The sequence below is a fragment of the Polistes dominula genome, unplaced genomic scaffold (assembly GCF_049000335.1).
Source record: "Polistes dominula isolate Pdom_NZ unplaced genomic scaffold, Pdom_raw_medaka contig_22, whole genome shotgun sequence".
NCBI classification, from domain to species: domain Eukaryota; kingdom Metazoa; phylum Arthropoda; class Insecta; order Hymenoptera; family Vespidae; genus Polistes; species Polistes dominula.
In genome coordinates, this window is record NW_028300966.1 from 294683 (window position 1) to 314239 (window position 19557).

General features: G+C 35.0%; 1 protein-coding gene across 5 annotated transcripts in view; it reads left to right on the forward strand.

The window, feature by feature from the left end:
• LOC107070625 (uncharacterized) overlaps positions 1–19557 on the forward strand; it is a 116718-nt gene that overhangs the window by 86467 nt on the left and 10694 nt on the right. For 4 of the 5 annotated variants that reach the window (XM_089172925.1, XM_089172927.1, XM_089172926.1 and 1 more), the window contains one exon: positions 12966–13088. In XM_089172925.1, the coding sequence (XP_089029051.1) occupies positions 12966–13088 (123 nt within the window). Of the gene's footprint in view, positions 1–12965; positions 13090–19557 lie in introns of all 5 variants that reach the window. The other variant, XM_089172929.1, reaches the window with a different exon arrangement.

Genomic DNA, 19557 nt, shown 5'->3' on the forward strand with positions numbered 1-19557 from the left:
GTCGTCGTCGTCGTTACTAATGGGATGGCTCGCGTTGTCGACTACGAAAGGGCGGAAGGTAATTCGTTGTTGAAGCTTAGAAGGGACAAACTCATTCGCGTTTAGATTTGGATTACAAAAAGATTTCTTTTTCTGACAGAATATTCTATATTTTGGTCTTTCAGAAAACAATTATGTAATATGTAGAATAATATATGTACATGTATATGTGTACTACAAAAAGAAAAGAAAAGAAAACTTTGGCAGCAGTTAAGATGAAGATGAAAAGTGTGTTATATCATGGTCAAGTGGATGGTTTGATAAAGGGGTAGAAAATAAGGGAAAGGCTTTAGAAGATTCGCGTCTTGCTTACGGAGATCTAATTGCAATTGCGTTGGCTCGTATACACTCGAGGTGAACCGTAACACACTCGAGAAAGCGTACGATGCATCCGTGCGGAATGTGAGGAAGAGCATAGTTGATCTCTACGAAAACATTTTCTCTGCCATGCTTTCAGAGTAAATATTTATAGTCGCAGATTCCACGAGGTGCGTTCTCGTCGTTTAATCGAGCCGATGAAACGCAAAATCTTTGCTATGACGATATCTTCTCGCTCATCTTTCCTTCGCACGTCTATTCTTTTTCTAGCTTCTTTTGTTCTTTTTAAAGAACAAAATTGTATCTAATCGAGTAATAGCGTAACAAACAAACACGTTGGAAAAGTTTAATGGTAAATGTTATCAATTGTTTATAACATTGACACAATTGTACCAACTCAACTGCAAAGGTTAGACATCGGGTATTTACAATTAATGGCACAAACTACTAGATGTATAAATCAAGTAGCAACCAAAGTCGTGTTTCCATCAAACGTCTATAAGCAGTGGTACTCAAGCTACAAACTTGACCAATACGGATATCTAATTTAAAAGTGTAATACTAGTAATTTGAAATATGACAAAATCTAAAGTTATCACTTGACGTTATTAAAGAATAATTAATATCGTAACGCATTTGTAATCTGTATGAATAAATTGGTAGTGCATTTGTAAGAGTAGTTTGTGCACCACTGTAGTCTCTATACGTTTGGCAATGTGAGGTGGTTGTTCGAGCGAGGAAAGCTCGTTCTCTGATAGCTCGTCGAAATGCATCGAGATGTACGTCGGTCTACTGTGTGGACGTGCCATTAAGCCACTCCGTTAAATTTCTCTCTCTCTCTCTCTCTCTCCCTCTCTCTCTTGTCCTCTCTCTCCATGCTTCTTCCTTCCTTCCTTCCTTCCTCTTCCTCTTCCTCCCTGTCTCCCTGTCTCATCGATGTAGCCACAGGGAGAACGATCCAACACAATTGCAATTTCAATTACGCTTTGGGATCGCACACGTGCTTTTGCCCTACTGATCTTCCGAGTACTCGCGCTTCGTCGAATCGATCGCATCTGATTTCAGCGTTTATGCAAAACACCTTGCAAACCCGTTTTATTACCAAGTACGAGCTTTAATGATGTCTCCCATATATCGAGTGACTCACCCAAGACACACACCGACCACCACCCCGAATAATAATTTCACTGATAACAACTAATGTATCAACTTGAAGTATTTCTTGTTTTTTTTTTTATTTTTTTCCTATCATTTAAATTGTAAGTGTTATTTAACTATTTTATTTTTTGTCGTTTTTTTTTGTTCCACGGAGAATTGAAAATAGATGGATAGCGAAAGAGATGATAAACACGTAGGTAATTAGAAACCACAGGAGCGGCTATTTAATGAGAAAACCGCTAGTAATGGTTCACGTGTTTCTCGTGCACACGCAACAAGAGACAGAGAAAGAAAGAAAGAAAGAAAGAAATAAAGAGAGAAATAAAGAGATAGCAAAAAGATAGATAAAATAGAAAGATTAGATGGATAGATCGTTAAACAGATGTATAAAAAGATATTACACAATTATACTTTATAGAAGTAAAAAAGTTAATAGGATCTAAAAGTTATATTGTTTCAAAGGAATATAAAATTAACAAAGTAATGCATTAATAAAGAAAAACTTCCAAACAAAAAAAAAACCAAAAAATACATAATTAAGTCGTAGAAAAAGAAAAAGAAATATAAATGATATGCCAAACTTATTGGGCATTCGTGAGAAGGATTGGTCATCGGTGGGCAGCCCTGGATAGCTCAATTGGTTAAAGAACAGTGGTCCAATTTTTTTCACGAATCCCACATAACTAACAAAGCGTATTATTTACTCAGTTATATCAGAGATCGGGGGGGGAAAAAAAACCGAAATTTCTAAAATTAATCTTTATTTATACGAGAGAAACAGAATTGTTAACGTGTCTTGAAATAATATTTGATAAGTTAGCATAATTTATTAGATAACGTGAGAACGATAATGTGTGCTTAACTGAAAATTATATGTTTCAAACAAACAAAAAAAGTTATAAAAAGGTACACGTGTTGAAGAGGAGAGAGAGAGAGTATATAAGGAGAATATTATAATAAACCCATAACGAGAGCATGGTTGTTATATTTTTCATTCGTCGATATCTACGAGCCTGTATATGTATCGATAATGCGTACACCAACTAAACACAGTCTTCTAGTTGACTTTTTAATGCTATGCGGTTAGACACGCGTCGTTTAATAGTGTACGTGAACAACGTGTGTGTGGTCGCGTCTATAAACGTGATTCCTACACAAGGATACTACTATGCATGTATATATGCATGTATATAGGTAACAGGCACGTCATGTGTCAGACTACGTTGTAATTGGCTTAATATCTTATCGGATAACAAGCGAGAGTACGTTCGTCGACAAAAGCGGACATTTTTTTTCTTTTTCTTTTTTGCAGACACACCGAGAAAAAACCTCACTCACCTCGTTCTTGATGGAGCTTTAATCTTTTAGGCCCCCACTGTTCTCGTAGATCCGATAAATCCAAAGACAAATCGACAATACTTTTTTTTTTTTTTTGATTATTTTTATTATTAAACTTTTCTTTTAATACCTCGAGTATAAAAAAGAATAATACGAATATCATCACGGCGGTGGCAGAGAGCAATTATCAGGAATACAATTTGACGTTTAATGTATTTATATCATTAATCTTGTTATTTTTCAAAAAAAAAAAAAAAAAAAAAAAAGATACGATAAACAAATGTTTCTTTTTCGTTGTTTGTCTCTTGACATTTCATTATACTGATTAATTTCTTTATCTTACAATAAATAACATTATTCACGATGCGATTAGAACAAAAATGAATTTTATCTAAAAAGACAGGGGAAGAAGAAGCAACAGTCATGGTTATTTTAACCCTTTGACTGCTAAAGGCGTATATATACGTTCCCTTGTGAATTTTTTTACTATAATACTTTTATTACTGTTTCGTTCTTACGAAAGTAAGAACTTCGTTCTACGAATTACGTTCAAATTAATGAATTCGTTCGAGAGCAATCAAAGGGTTATTTCAATTCTTAAGTCAATTTTTTCAAGATAAATTTGACATATACATTAAAAAAAAAAAAATGATTCGAGTAAATTCGAAGAATACAATTTCTCGATAATTTTCTCGTAGTTTTTTTTTTAATCGTTAACGTCGCTTATCGTTAAAGCAACGAATATCTCCGATGAAGAAAAAGAGGGTTTTAAAATAAAAATAAAAAAAAAAACAGAAAAGGAAAAGAAAAAGTAAAAGAGGTAGTAGTAGGGTTCTTTTTATCATCTTTTTATCTTCTTTTTATCTTCGTTTCTCTTTCTCTTTCCTGTGGCGCTTTTGATCCTTCCGACAGACCGTGATCGATTTACGACGATCTTTTTCGTTCTTACACAGAATAAACGTTTTGCTTTATTTTCACGAGAACACAACGGACGACGACGACGATAGCGTCGAACAGAAGCCTGCGGGAGGAGAATAAGGAGGAGGGTGCGGTTAAGGGAGGTGGGTGAGGAAGAGAGCCATTTTCGATCATCGTTTTATCCTTGATACTCTCTCTCTCTCTCTCTCTCTCTCTCTACGTCGTCGATCCTGATCGAAAAGGCACGATGAAAAGAAGGGTGTTTTGAAGTAACGCACGCTCCGATTATCATCCAGCTTAACTTTGGGACAATCTTGTAAAAAAAAAAATGAGTTTATTATCTAACGATCGTAAAACTGTTTTGCTTTTTTTTTGTTCATTTCTTTTTACATAATAAAAGGACATTTCGTTTTGAAAGATAATAATGATATGATGCAAAGTTACGTTTCATTTAATTACATTTAATATTATCTTTTATAAAAATTGGATATTAAAATTATTCGTTTGTACCATTGGATACAGCAAAAACGTGTTATTCTCGTGGGAAAGAGAGTTTTAGAACAAGGATGATACTATAGTCGTGAGTTTATCAGATTCATTAGCATACTGACGTCAATCCGTTCAACGCAAAAAAGCTCAAATGTTTACGGTAAAAATTAGAAAATCAAAGAGACATTTCAGAGAGGAAGAAAATCATGACGAACAAATTTGTTTCTAGTTAGACGACGACCTTTTTTTTTTTTTTTTTCTTTTCTTTTTCCATGGTGTTCGTAACTTGTGAAAATACAAGAAGGAGAGAAAGAGAGAGAGAGAGAGAGAGAGAGAGAAGAAGAAGAAGAAGAAGAAGTTTCTTTATCGAAGATTTGGAAGAGTTTTCGGTGTAACTAGGAAACTCCTTGTAAACGTAGTCTATCTTCCCCGGAGAGTAACCTCGTGTTCTCTTATTCTGCAACTAATCACAGTAAGTGCTACGAAAGCAGAATCCCCCGCGGGAGATTAACGTGCTTTCTCTTCCATGGAGAGGAGGAGGAGGAGGAGGAGGGGGGTGGGAGAGAGATTATTATTGCGTCTCTGTTAAGTTGCGATAAACTCCAACTAGTCTTCGCAATAGGACGAACCACGTTTACATTCTCGATGACTATAATTGGAGTTTCGTGTTACATCTACATACGTCCAAGTTTACGTGCTTAGGATATAAATGTATTTTTGTAATAACGACGAAAAAAAAAATAAAAGAAACATGTTGCAGATCACACACACGTGTTAGAAGTGAAATCTTCAAAAAAAAAAAAAAAAAAAAAACTAAGTTTCGAGAGAATGAGACGAATACAAAATATCTGGTGGTAGGATAATTGTAATTCTCTTCTTATTTAGTATCGCGGTCGTTTCATAGCCGCCTACTACTCCGTTACATTTTTTTTTTTTTTTCAAATCACACCCATTCTAAAGAAGTTTTCACTTGAAAAACAACAAAAATAAGATTAATTTTGATATAAAAAGAGCTATTCGTTTATCATCCAACATAGTTACGATTAATCCAAGCAGCATGTAACAGTAGTTTTGTTACTCGTTTTAAACTCGAATATGTGTTCCAACAAGATTGTAAATCCTACAACGAGCATTTCTCTCCGTCTAGTGTTAGCTATAGTTGAGAGAAAGACGAACTTCTCTACTGCCTTCAAAGTTCCACACAATTTCGCGCCTTTCGAAGAACGCTCCTCGACTCTGTGAAATATGTACTTTCGTATACACATGTGTATATCTTCGACTCTGCGTATAAGAGAATTAGAAACGGCATAAAACGAGATAAATTATCATCTATCCTCTTGTGGTTGGTTTATACTTTTGAAAGTTCTCTCGTTAAATACGCTCGATGTTTTACAACTTTAAAGCAACAAGATTTATAATGTGATTTTCTTTTTTTATTTAATCATAAACGAAGAAGGGTGTACGAGTACTTCAATATTAATGAAAAACAAAGAAAATAATACGATAAAACAATTAATTCTCTCGACTTTGGGGGATAATGTTGAAATCTTATCTGTTAGAAGATGAAAAAAAAAAAAATAATAATAATAATAATAATAAAAGAGTCGGCTTGTTTGTGCGAAATGAACAAGTTTAACATTGTCGATACACTTCCGCGTTTCGTAAGTACATTATACTTACATACTACGGAATACGCGGTTTGTAATCTTAAACTCGACAACGGCGTCGGAATATTTCCGTCCTACTCGAACCAGAAATATAAACTTTGTGAAAGAATAATCCTCGAGTGGTACGCCAATGTCCGTAGCTCGATTCACAGCCAAAGGGAATGCGCCGGCACTAGCACCTGCATTTTATTGCTTCCATTAAAGTTGATCGTTGCAATGCTCTCCTCCTCCTCCTCCTCTCCGACTGGTAACAAAGACCGGCTTTTTATCGTAATTGGCTGGCTGTTAACGAATCCTACCGCCTTACCGTTTCAATTCCTTTCTTTTACCTTCAACTCAGCGCGTAGGCGTTTTATTTTTTATTTTATTTTATTTTTTTTTATTTTAATAAAATATTATTCTCTCGGTTCAATGCTCCCTTCCCTTTTTATTTATATTTCTCTATATTTTCAAAAAGAACCTTTCAATTTCGTTTTATATATTATTTCCATTTTTTCATCTAACGTCAAACTTTTTTTCATACGTGGGTACATTTTCAATGAGGTCAAATTTTAAGCTCTCTCTCACTCTATTTGTTCTTCTAACATTTGTATTCTCAACAAAGTTCCTACATGTGGGGGGATTCTTTGAAACGATTCAACTTTCAATCAATTGAACGATAATGAATCGCAAAACTTGTCCCACATTAAAACTTTAAGTTTGTAATGTTAGACACGTGTAATTAATTTCAAGTATCGTTTTGCCTAAAAAGAGAGTCATTTCAGTAGAGTTAATTAGAAACTGGAAAGTTAAAACCTCAACGGTAGTCCGTTCTCCTCTTGGATGCTAAAAAGAAACTCTTATTCTTCTTCTTGTTGTTGTTCTTCTCGAAACGACTGATCGATTCTCAAACGATCTCCAGTATCGTAGGGTTGAAATGTGGTTGCATTCCTCACTTGAGACTTCTCCTTCTTAGAAATATTTTTTTTTTTTTTTACCAAAGAGAGAACAACAAATAATACGCAAGAGGAATTAAAAACTTGTTCTTTCGTAAAAAAAAAAGAAAAAATTAGGATGACGAGAATAACTGTTTGCCATCACCACGTTGTTCTTGGCACGTATACGAAATTATTACCACCACCCTGTTGTGTATATTTTCTTTTTAACAATTTTTACTATAAATGTAAAATTAAAACTAAAATCTATTGCGTTAAACTGTAAATATTTGAAACAGCAGCAGCCTAGAATACATTTCGTTGAATACATAATTGTATTAGTATGCACATACGTGATTCCAATCTATATTCGGATAAAACGTCATTCAAATTATTGAAGTTTATACTGTATAGATCAAGGGATATATTTAAAATGGTGATATTATTTGAAGAGATTGTATAAAATAAATGCTGACTCGTTGGTGGTAGTAGGTTCATAAATATAACAAAAGAAATAAAACGATCATCGTGAACTCGATGAAGAGAAGTTTACTTTGGATCACAGTCATCTTGAATTTACTCGTTGCTGCTGCGAACACTTTTTTTTTTTATATTTATCTCGATGGAGGATAAAAAATTTAAACTCCGGTGCACGTAGATGTATATTTTTTTCTTTTTTTTTTTGTTATTCTCAGCGTGAATCGAGAACACGATAAGAGCGTGGGAGAACGCGAAGAAAGGAAAGAAGAAGAAGAAAAAAAAAAACAGGAAAAGAGAAAGAAAGAAAGAACAAAGTTGTTGGGTAGCACACGCGCAAGAAGAAAAATCAAAATAACAGCGGCGATTATTTGAACTATTATAAACGAAACTCCAATCTTTTCTCGTAATCAACTTTTCTGTAAAACTTGACGGAAGCCATAATTCATCGTCATTTAGAAATTCTTCGAGTTTAATTCTACATAATAATATTTAATTTTCAAATCGCACACGTCTAAATAATTATCTGCAACAACGACAACGACGACACGTCATTTGAAAGTTACGCGTATATAATTGCAGAACTTCTTTGCAACATCAAAAATTAATCATTATTTTATATAATACTAGGGATGTTCACAATCAGTCCGATACACACGACTTTAAGTCAACGAATTACCTTATACCGCCATTTGTTAGAATCTTATTGAACTAAATTGAGATATAAACTATCCTATCTTTCAAGTTGGATGAAACTGCACACAGTGTGGAAAATTTGATTAAAAATCGATTCAATAGTTCAGTAGTCCATTGCGGACAAACAACGTGACGTGACGTAATTTATATATATTAAGAAGATGAAGGTCAATATTTATTACGTATTTTTGTAATACCTTTGATATAATATTACAAGACCCATAAAAGAAGTTAGGTTACGTGGGGTTAATATTCTCTTGCATGTTCGTATAAAATACGCATTTGAAAGGATAAAAAGAGACCTTTGGAAAAAATCAATAAACCCTCTCTCTCTCTCTCTCTCTCTCTCTCTACATATATATACGTTAATGAAATTCAAAAATATGCAGGTTCTCGATGGGGATCTCGGTCAGCAGCATGAAAGGTTCGGAAAAGTCGGCTTTTCTTTTGCTCGATCTTTCATTGAAATCGTGCGTGACTCGTAAATCATCTTTAATCGCAAAAAGAATTATACGGCGTAACGGCTACGTTGCGTGACACCTTGTGCATCGCGAATAGTATAATATAGTCCATATATATATATCAACGGAACAAGTATTTACACGTGTGCGTGTGGGTGCGTACGTCCGTCCGTTCATTCATTCATTCATACATTATTTCTCGAAAGTGAGGGTCTAACTGCAATTGCATAAAGTGCAATTATCACGCGATTACTCGATTCCATACAACCGCGTGCAAATTCGTTCGTTTTAACTTTCCTTATAATAAGCGAGTTGTGAGGTGTACCTTACAGCAATAGCATGTAAAAGATGTTGATTAGACGGGAATAGGTAAATCGTTCGTGGAACTCATTTCACGATAAATATATGATTTAGGTAAAAAGCTATATATCGATTTTAATTCGATTCATTGAAGAAATTATTTATATAGATTTTGCTTGATATGTAATAATTAGGATAAATTTAAAATCGAATGTGATGTAGGACGATTCTAATAAAATATATCAAACTATTTAACATAACATTCTCTAATGCCGATGTTAATTTAAGCTAAAAGTTTGCTCGTCGTGCAAGTCTCTCTCTCTCTCTCTCTCTCTCTCTCTCTCTCTCTCTTCATCCGAATTGGTGTATGCGTAGAGCAAAGCGTCTATCACGCGTGGAATTAACGTGCCCTGTGTGTATGGCGTTATGTGCTTGTTAACTAGCTTCGCGTACAGTGCTTGGAAGGAGGAGACGGGGGGGGATGCTGGCCTAATACCTACATATGCAGTCTCTTGCATGAATATATTCATGAGAGGAAACATGGCGCCTGCTTGCCTGCCTGGCTGATATTCTCTCTCCCTCATACCCGTAACCACTCGTCCCTACCTCTTACCTATATCTATACCTATGCTATATCTATCGGTTCATCTATTTGTCTATCTCCATCTATCTTCTCCTTCCTATATATATATATATATATATATATATATATATATATATATATATATATATATATATATATATATATATATTTGGCCTTTATCAACATTTACCTATACATGCACAAATCTCTTTCTCCTTTTCTTTCTTTTATCATATTTTTCTAATCTCTCTCGTTCTTTGCATCATTTTAATTCTTCATCTTTATTTTTGTTTGTCAGCTCGCGATCGGATTTTTAGATTATCCTATTCTCCCTCTGTCACCATTTTGTCGTCCCGTGAAATCACATTTTTCTAGGTTTTTTTGTTTGTTTGTTTGTTTGTTTGTTTTCATTCTTAGAGAGGATCGTATAATTAAATTAATAATCTGTCTTTCTCTTTCTCTTCTTATTTTTGTTTTTTCTCCAGTTGCCAGATCCTCCACCTCCTTCTCCTCCTCCTCCTCCTCCTCCTCCTCCCTTTACGGATCGACAGCAGCTGGATTAAATTTCTAAGTTTTTATTCGAACGAAAAGATCGGAAAGATTTGAAAGCCAGTGTGCGATTATCCATCGACCGAAAGAGAGGAGGGAATCTGTCTCCCTTTGGAAAGGAGGAGAGTCTTCCTTCCTTTTCTTTCTTTTCTTTCTTCCTTCCTTCGTTGAAAAGAACCTGGATTGACTCGTACTTCCCCTCCTCTCGTTTATCTTGCGACCCTCGTAAAGCTGTCTCTCCTTTGGAGCTTAAGATCCTTTTTTCTTCCATCACCGAAAATCTTTTTCTTTTTTTTTTCATTTTTATCTGTACCCCACCAGCGGACCTTTTAACGTATTCCTCGATCCTAATCTTTCCTAGTCACACAAATGTCTCTCTTTTTTCCTCGATTATTTTAAAGTACCGTAAATGAGAGTGCTATCGATATATAATATCGATATAATTTATTCTAATGCTACACGATTTTTCAATTTAGTCAAAGTACTTCGTTTATATTTATTTCTTGTACTCTTACTTTTCTATTTTTATTCAAACAGCGTAACTTGCGAACAAATTGCGGCAAAAGAGGGTAAGAAAAAAGAAAAAGAAAAAGAAAAAAGAAAGAAAAGATAGGAAACCTTTATTACACGGCAATGGTTTATACGACCATAATAGTTGAAGACGGTTTACCGCCCTATTATAATACACACCGACTCTATCCACCGTTCTTCCTTCGATTTCTTTGTCTCCCTTAAAACTTATACACTAACATTTGCGAGAACACACACATTCACATACACATTTATACGATATTATTCTCTCCCTTTGTCTCAATTTATCTCTTTCTCCCTTTTGTACTCGCGTATCTACAATTTGATATTTCTATTTGTGCCCCTCCTCGAAAGCTACCTCGACTTTTCCCCCATTTTTCTTTCATTTTCATCGTACAAGTAAAGCCACTCTCTCTATCTCTCTTTAGAGTACAACTCATAAAATAGTTACAACCCTTCTTCCCTTACCCTCATGTGTAACTTTCCTCACATTCATTAACCTACGATCACTCGCACGCACGCTGAATGATGAAACTCAATTCTCCCCTATCTTCTTCTTCCATTCTCTCCATTTTCTCTCTCTCTCTTTTTTTTTACTTTTTATTATTTCTAAACGACAATTACTATATGTAGAAAGAGAGTTGAACGTTTTATTTTCTACAAGTTAAGTAAAATATTATCATTTGGAAAAAGGAAGATTAATCCTTGAACACGTTCATTGTGTGCCCAACCACTTTTCGATTGAGTTTCTCGCCAGGCCCAAAATGCGACTGTAATAAATTGTTCAACGATATTAACGACACGATGAAAAAGAATGAGTGAGTGAGTGAATGGTTAAAAAAAAAGGGGGGGCAGAAAAAGAGCAAAAGTGAAATGCCATACAACGGACGTTCGTTCGATCGCAGTTCATATTTTCTCTTCTTCTTTTTTCTCTCTCTCTCTCTCTCTATAAAAGGATCGAGTTGCTGTCCCTGATGTCGATAGGTCGATGCGTGTCATGCGATATCGACAAGGATCTCTTGAAATGCGCTTCTCGCGAGGTAATAACACGTCGGGTGTTCCAGAAAAACATCCAACGAATCTTAATCAAAATTCTCTCTCTCTCTCTCTCTCTCTCTCTCTCTCTCTCTCTTTCTCTCTTTTTCGTTTTATATGTAATATTCGAAAAAAACCAATCATCCTGTTTACTCGATAAAGTAGATTGAAAGTATAAAAAGAAATTGATTTGCAACTATTCTACATCGTTGCACTTTTTCATATTGTTAAGATTATTATTGTTCGTATGGCAGTGGTTTTTCGATAACTAACATGTTAATCGTTTAAATGAAGTTTTGCCAAAGTCGTGACACAGTTAAATCATTCCATCCGGATTCGGATTGTATAAGCAATTATATAATAATTGGTCGTTTAATATTAAGCATAGGATGCTTTTCCGACTTATAAATCAATCATTTGTTGATAATGATAAAAAAACTATTTGGATATGGATCACTCTTACATTTATCAAAAGACATGCCAAGGATCGGTTCCAAGAGAATCAACATCTTCGTAACACATCGTAATACATCGTGGTCGGATTCTATTTATTCCCAGCCATTTGCAAGCATCTCACCTCAGTCTTATTCTCTGTCTCTGTTTCACTCGTACAGCGTTGTTAAACGTTCTCTCCTACATTTTGCCATCTACCTCGAATATCCCTTTTTCTTTCTTACTCACTCAAGAGAGAAAGAGAGAAAAAGAGAACCCCGTCATAGTAACGTCATGCGGCGCGAACAGCGAAATAGTTTCATGCCATAATAACGATGCGATTACGTCGGCCGGTTCGCGTGTATTGTATGCACATTATGAAAGATAATGCAGACCCGCTTCTGTAATTATGGAAGTCAAGCATAAATTTTGCGATTTGCATTTCAAACTGCCATTGTAATTTCGCGGTGAGACTACTACTACTATAGAGACTGCTTACCTTCCACCCTTCTTCCTATTCTGTTTCATGTCAACGCCATAACGTTATTCTCTTCTTCTCCCTTGTCTTTTCGAATGCCCCTTACACAACCGTCACCTTTATAAACTGTATAATATTAGTATAACATTATTTACGTACTCGTTTGTTAATTAAGAAGAAAATAGATTCTCGATAATGATCGTAGATTTTCTTTCAATTGATCAAATAAATAGTTGTTGATTTTATCTGAATTAGGCGTTGTAACAAGTTAACGAATTCGTTCGCAATCGTGTTCTTCGTACATTGCAAGTTGCCGTTCCGCTCGCTAGAAAGGAGAAAGGCAGATGTGAATGTTAATTGGTGAGATATCCTCTAATTGCTTTTAAAGCCGCGGCTTGAACTCGCGGCATGTTCATCGTGTATATCACCTTCCCCATACTCTTGATCGACGATCTACTACGAACCGCAGAAAGCCCTAAACGAAACCGCTAAACCCTGTAAACCTAGCGACCATCTATTACAGTCAATGGTGTACCATACATTTAATCCTAGCTCACCGATGTACCAACGTCTATGTTTCAGGACATGTCCGACGTTTGTGTTGGGACCAGCGTGGGGACCATTACCGAGCCCGAATGTTTGGGACCCTGTGAGCCTGGCACATCAGTCACGCTCGAGGGTATCGTTTGGCATGAGACCGAAGGAGGTGAGGACCTATCACAGCTCTTTTTCTTTCTTTTTCTTTTAAATACGATTATTAACATCTCACAGTTGTGAAGCAGGTCTTTCAATTGTTAAATATTGTACGGGTACGACGAGTGAGTTTAATGCATGATTTACTTTATTTTTTTTTTTTTTTTCACGCTAAAATCTTGATCAGGTGTAATTATCAATATTTGTATCGTACAAATGTTCCAACGAAATAATAGGGAAAAAATATCATAAAGCGCAATTGGAGCGGAATTAATCTAACGAGGAGACGGTTTTACATATATAAAAGGAAAATGCAGAGAAAGAGAGGACTTCAATAGGATTGGTTGATCCTCCCTCTCTCTTTCTGTCTGTCTGTCTGTTTGTCTTAGTTTTAATTTCATTATCGGCAAATATTACACGCTCGCAAAATTGATCTCTGTCGACGACGTGTCAAAGCAAAAAAAAGGTGCATTACGCCATTTTCCGGTAATGCAAGACTAGTGTTTTTCGTGTTAATTAAATCAACGCTTTTCATAGCATTTTCCTACCACACAAATCTAGCAACACAGATATCATCAGCGTTAGTTTCAATTCGAGATATGCTTGTTGTAGAAATGTCTGTAGCAATGATGATATAATAATAATATTAATATTAATAATAATAAGAATAATATTAGTTATAATCGTAATACATAAAATAATAATAATAATAATGATAGCCGACAGTACTAATAATGGTAATAACGACAGAAGTTTAAACGAGAAATGAATTTATCTCGTATAATTTATCATAACTAATTGGGAATGCCACAATGGGAACATGGTCCTCTATCGTTACGGACATCATCCCATACTATCTTCTCTCTCTGTCTGTCCATTTGAATACTTGAAGCGTATATCATGTTAATTAATAACAGCCAGAGAGATAGTCACGGAAGTTCGAGTAAATTGATCGATAATTCGACAGGTTCGATTTCTCTCTCTCTCTCTCTCGTCTTTGTCGAGAAAATCTAATTTTCCTTTGCACGACTTTCAGATTCGATTATTACCAATACTTTGAAGGATCGAGTAAAAAAAGTTTGTACGTATTTTAAATGGAAAAAAGTAAAACAAGCTTTTTTCATACCTTGCATCATCCACTACAGTATTTTCTTGAAATAATTCCAAAGTATTTTCTGCTGGTTTTAACCAATTTTCTTTTTTTTTTTTTTTTGGACCAAATTGAACAAATATCCTTCGTATTTTGTTATTCTATATGTCAGTATTGAAAATAATAATAAAAAAAAATACAGTGGATATATGCGATGTGTTGTTCGAAAATTTTCCCTAAGGATTTTGCAACGTAATACCAAAGTCGATCACTCTTTATCTTGTCAGTAAAAGCATGTTGGTTCTCGCGCACGTCACGAACAAGAAAGTATCGATTCTCCCGTAGGAGTTATCCCATAGGAGTTCTCCCGAAGGGTTCGTTTCTCTGCTATAACGAGGGATTAGGAAATCCATAAATTCATCGAATTCTCCATCAAATACCGGGCCAATCTGTCGAGACTCGGCGCCCTATCGTGTGTTGTTTTATTACTTTCTTTGCTTCTCTTATATTATTCTTGGCATCCAAGTCTTTCTTTGGGACCAGTTTTCTTCCAACTCACACACAAACGCACACACATATATATATATATATATATATACGCACATTTATTTAGCTCATCGTTTTGTTCAAAAGTTTAATTCGTTATAAAAAAAAAGTGTATGAAAGTTATTTGATTGTAGCGAGAGTTTAGAGTGTGTTGCAATATCAAGGATAAAAAAAAGAGATAACGAGAATGAAAGAAAGAAAGAAATAATGACTGCTATCGCGATCATTCAATAAAATAACACGTTCTCCTCTCCCTTTCTCTTTTTTTCCTTCTTTTTCTCTTAAACACTTACATGTATATATACTTAGTACATGTAGACGTAGACGTAAAAGGTAATAAACGAAGTTTCTATCGTTATGGAATTTCAACGATGAAATGCAGGTAGTAGTAGAAACAACAACTTGCGTGTTATTCACCTGATTAATCTCAAAGCTTGTTTAAAAATATTTCTTCCGAGTATCGATAGAAATCTCAAGGAGAGATATCGAATAAAATATTGGAAAAAAAAAAAGAAATGTTAAATACCTGAGAAAAAAAAACTGGTTTATCTCATCATTTTATTAGCAAAGAGAATGAAATGTAAAAATAAAACAAAACAAAAAAGATATATAAGAAAGGAAACCGATATATTTCGATGTGTTATATAAATTTTCCTTATCAAGGAATAACATATTGGATTAATCGATTTTCCTTCTTCCTTCTTTCATTTAAAAGTGATATTTTGTTGAAGTAGTAGTAGTAAGTAGTATAATTTATCGATATCGTCGTTCGTTATATTTCTGTTACACGATCGCGATCATTAATTACCTATAAACGTATAATTACGCATTCGTATTTCATAGGACGTTTATTGCCGGAGATTAACCTGTTAGCCCCCACGTGAAATTATTAATACATCAACCGTTATAAAGCAGAAATGCAAATGAACGATCAAGGCAATGGTGTGGTGGTGGATTGTCACCATAGTCTTCCTTCTCGTCGTGTTGTGTTGTTGTTGTCATTGTTGTAATACCAATGCACTCCTTGACTTTAATTTAATCAACCATGCGTAACAAACAACGCGTGTTCTCCACTCTTGGTACACGTCACCATACAACACGTATCTTTTTCTTTAACCATAGTTGTTGTCTCTCGAACCTTCAATCGATCTTATAAAAAGCATACAAAGTCTATCGCCCTGAGAGTCGTCTTATACTTGCAAGGCAATATACAAACACGTTTCTCTTGTCAACGAAAAAAGAAGAACACACCTAAGGAGAGAGAAAGAGAGAGAGAGAGAGAGAAACGTTCTTTTTTTTGTATGTACGAAACTGCATCACTCATGTGTGTGGTCCAGAGTTGTCATCAGAAAAAGGAGATGAAAGAGAACGAGTAGTAGTCCTTCACGTCTCGATAACCCTCCCCCCACCACCACCACATTCATATTTTATTACTTTTTTCTTATCCTTTTACATTTTTACTTTGAATCGATGATAAAAAAAAATTTTAACATTACTTTTTTTTTGTTTTTGTTCATCAAGTTATGTATCATTTTCAAGAGACAAATTTGACGGTGAACTTGGCAAAATCATTGTGAACGTTCAATTTTTAACTGATTACAATTTTATTAAAAAGAGTTCTACAACCTTTCGTGATAAAAAAAAAAAAAAAAAAAAAAAGAAAAGAAAGTAATATCCGATAATGGGTGACGTTAAAAATAGTTATTTCTCTTGATGGTATCGGAAATGTGTCACTCCTTGGCATATGCCGCTGCAAAACGCTGCGAAACATTCGCTTAGAAGACCGCCTTCGTGGCATTAAGAGTAAATACTGTTATTACATCTTATCAACGGGGTATATATGCTTTACTATCGCGACAGTAAATTCTAGAGGCTCAACAACACAGCTCGGTAATAATTGTGAGATATCGTAGACTCGCATTCGATATTATCGCGAATAGTTTGAAACGCCATTTCTCTTTCTCGTCCTTCTCTCGTCGTCGTTTTCTTCTTGCTGCTGCTACCGGTTTCGGCAACAACATTATTCGATATTTTTCACGATATATCATCACAAAATCCTTAAACTATTTTCTATTAGATTCTAACGAGTTTTTCCTTTAGACTGTACCTACTAGATTCTACATTAGATAGATAGATAGATAGATAGATAGATAGATATAGTTACTTGTGTAAAGGTAATAAAATGTATAGAAAAGCATCGCGAGTCTATCGATTTTCTTCTACTCTGACATAAGATAGAACAAAATGAATATTATTCTATTATTATCCACAATTTTCGTCAATTCTTAATTAGGAAACAAAAAAACAGAGACACGTTCAACGATATGTATAGTTTCTATAAAAGTTTTATCCGGATGTCATAAATTCTCAAATAATCGAATATCGTAGGCGTTTTTCTTCATAGTGTGTCACCCTATATAAAAGTTACTTTCCATAAAAGCAAATTGACAATAGTCTCAAAATCTTTTCTCATTTTTTATCGTACAATAAAGTTTAGAAAATATGTGTCGAATGTTTTCAATTACGATGAATATATAATTCATATGAATTACTTCTCGATAGTTTTACATTGATCAAAATCAAATACATACTTAATCATACAGTGTATTAGTATAGTAGTTGCGTTATAACTGGAATGAATAATATTCTTTCAATGAATAATATAATTACATATATATGTTTCAATAATACGTTCTCTTCATGTATTCTACTTAGTGTTTGCATATTTTATTGGTAAATTAATTCAATGAAAATGGAATGTGTTTGGAACAAAAAAAAAAAAAAAAGAAAAAGATCCAGTTTTTCTTCTCCTCCTCCTCCTGTTTTTAATCGAAGTTAAACGAGTTTTCTACATAGACTATACCTTGGCCCGAGTGCCCTTGTCGATAAATGCGTTAATTAGGATTAGAAGCCGACCGTATGATCCTAACACCGACCACACCTCCGATAACACAGCTTCGTGACATGTACATACCTCGTCGATAGCACTCAAGCGTATCTCTCTGTTGCCATAGGAACGTTCGCAACTTGCAAACTCTTTCTTTCTTACTTTTCTCATAGGAGATACACCACCACCAACCGTTGAGAATTTTCGCGTGGGATTGTACCAAGGAGGACATAAAGTTCTATATAACTGCATAGCTTCTCTTTATTGGAAGCAAGCCCCTTTTGGATCCAGCTCCACAGTCCCTCCAGTATCCTCGTCTGTTCTTATTCCACAACCGATTTCACCCTACGTTTCATCTTCCTTCCTTTCTTTTTATATGTCTTCATCTTTTTCTATCCCATCTTGCTTCTTTACGAACACCATTATTCCTTTCTCTCTTTTCATCCTCTTTTTGCTCCTCCCTTTGGATCTCTCTCTCTCACCTCTACCTTTCGTCTTTGTTTTTTTTTCTCTCTATCCTTGCTCCTCGCTTTTTCTAATACTCACCAACACGGCACACACTGCTCCAACGTAGAACTCTTATTTCATTCCAACATCGTGCACCAAGCAAGATTTGTTCATCCTAAGTATAACCGAACAATCGAATTCACCTCGACCTATATATATATCTATGTAGAATACATACATACATACATTTTATATAATATTTCCAATATCTTTCGTTACCACCGTATACTTCAATTTATTATCGGATTACACGATAAGAATGAATAAGTTTGAAAGAGGATCGAATAAGTGGCAAGGAGAAAGATTTATCGAGGTTGGAAAGTTAGTATAACATGATATGGTGGGAGAAAAGATGTTCTCTTCTTCGTTGGCTTCCATTAACCCCTTTAATCGATTCACCTCGAGTTAACAACTCGAGCATCATCGCGCTTGTGTCTTACTACACGAAAACATTTTCTTGCTGTTTAGCCTAACTCGTGATCTTGTTATACGTATTTGTTGTTGTTGTTGTTGTTGTTGTTGTTGTCTTTCCTTCCATGGTCCAAAGAAAAATTGATAACTTTGACATGATTACATGGGACACACAATAGTCTTGCAATAGTTTTTGTCCGTTTTGTCCGCGTTGTAGATGGAGATGCATTTAGTCACTTAGGTGCCACTAGCTGACACGAAAAGGCAAAGAAAAGATAAGAAAAGAAAAGAAAAGAAAAAAGAGAAAAGAATTGGAAAGGTTGAAAAGGCGCATGACGAGGGTTGGTTGGATGGACGGTTGGTTGGTTGGACGGTTTCATCATCCCCCTTCTTCACGGTCCTCCTCGGCTATACGTTTATCTTTCTCGCGGTAAATAGGAGTGACGTCGACGACTCGAGGGGGAACGACTCAATCAAGCAAAACGCCTCGAGGTTTCGACCGACGACTATTCTCCTCTTCTACAGCCGATGTTTTTCTTTTCTAATATATAAATAATATATAAACGTTCCTTATAGAACAAATCCGCTATGAAATTCCAGACAAAGACACCTTGTAGTATGTTAATCCTCTTTGTGGTTACGCGTCGACAGGTACCAAGATCATCATCGCATACCTATTTTCAATTAAATATACAATCTCTGTTGAGAAGGTAGAGAATATGGTTAAGTTAAAAGTAACCGACATATATAACTCTTTGAACGAAATTTATTATCCGATAGGCGTAAGATCTTGTGGAATTTATCGATATTAAAAGGAAGGAAGGAAGCAAGCAAGCAAGCAAGCAAGCAAGCAAGCAGTCTTTTAGAACCGGTTTATCCAGCATCGAGTAAGATTAGGCATCTCTCGTTCTTCTTCTTGCATCGTTTAGATAAACGGCTACGTCATATTGTATTTAACTTTAAAAGAGTTGTAATAAGAGGTCGAATAATTAATTGTGATCGTTATGACCATTTCCATGTAACACTTACTGATCCATTTA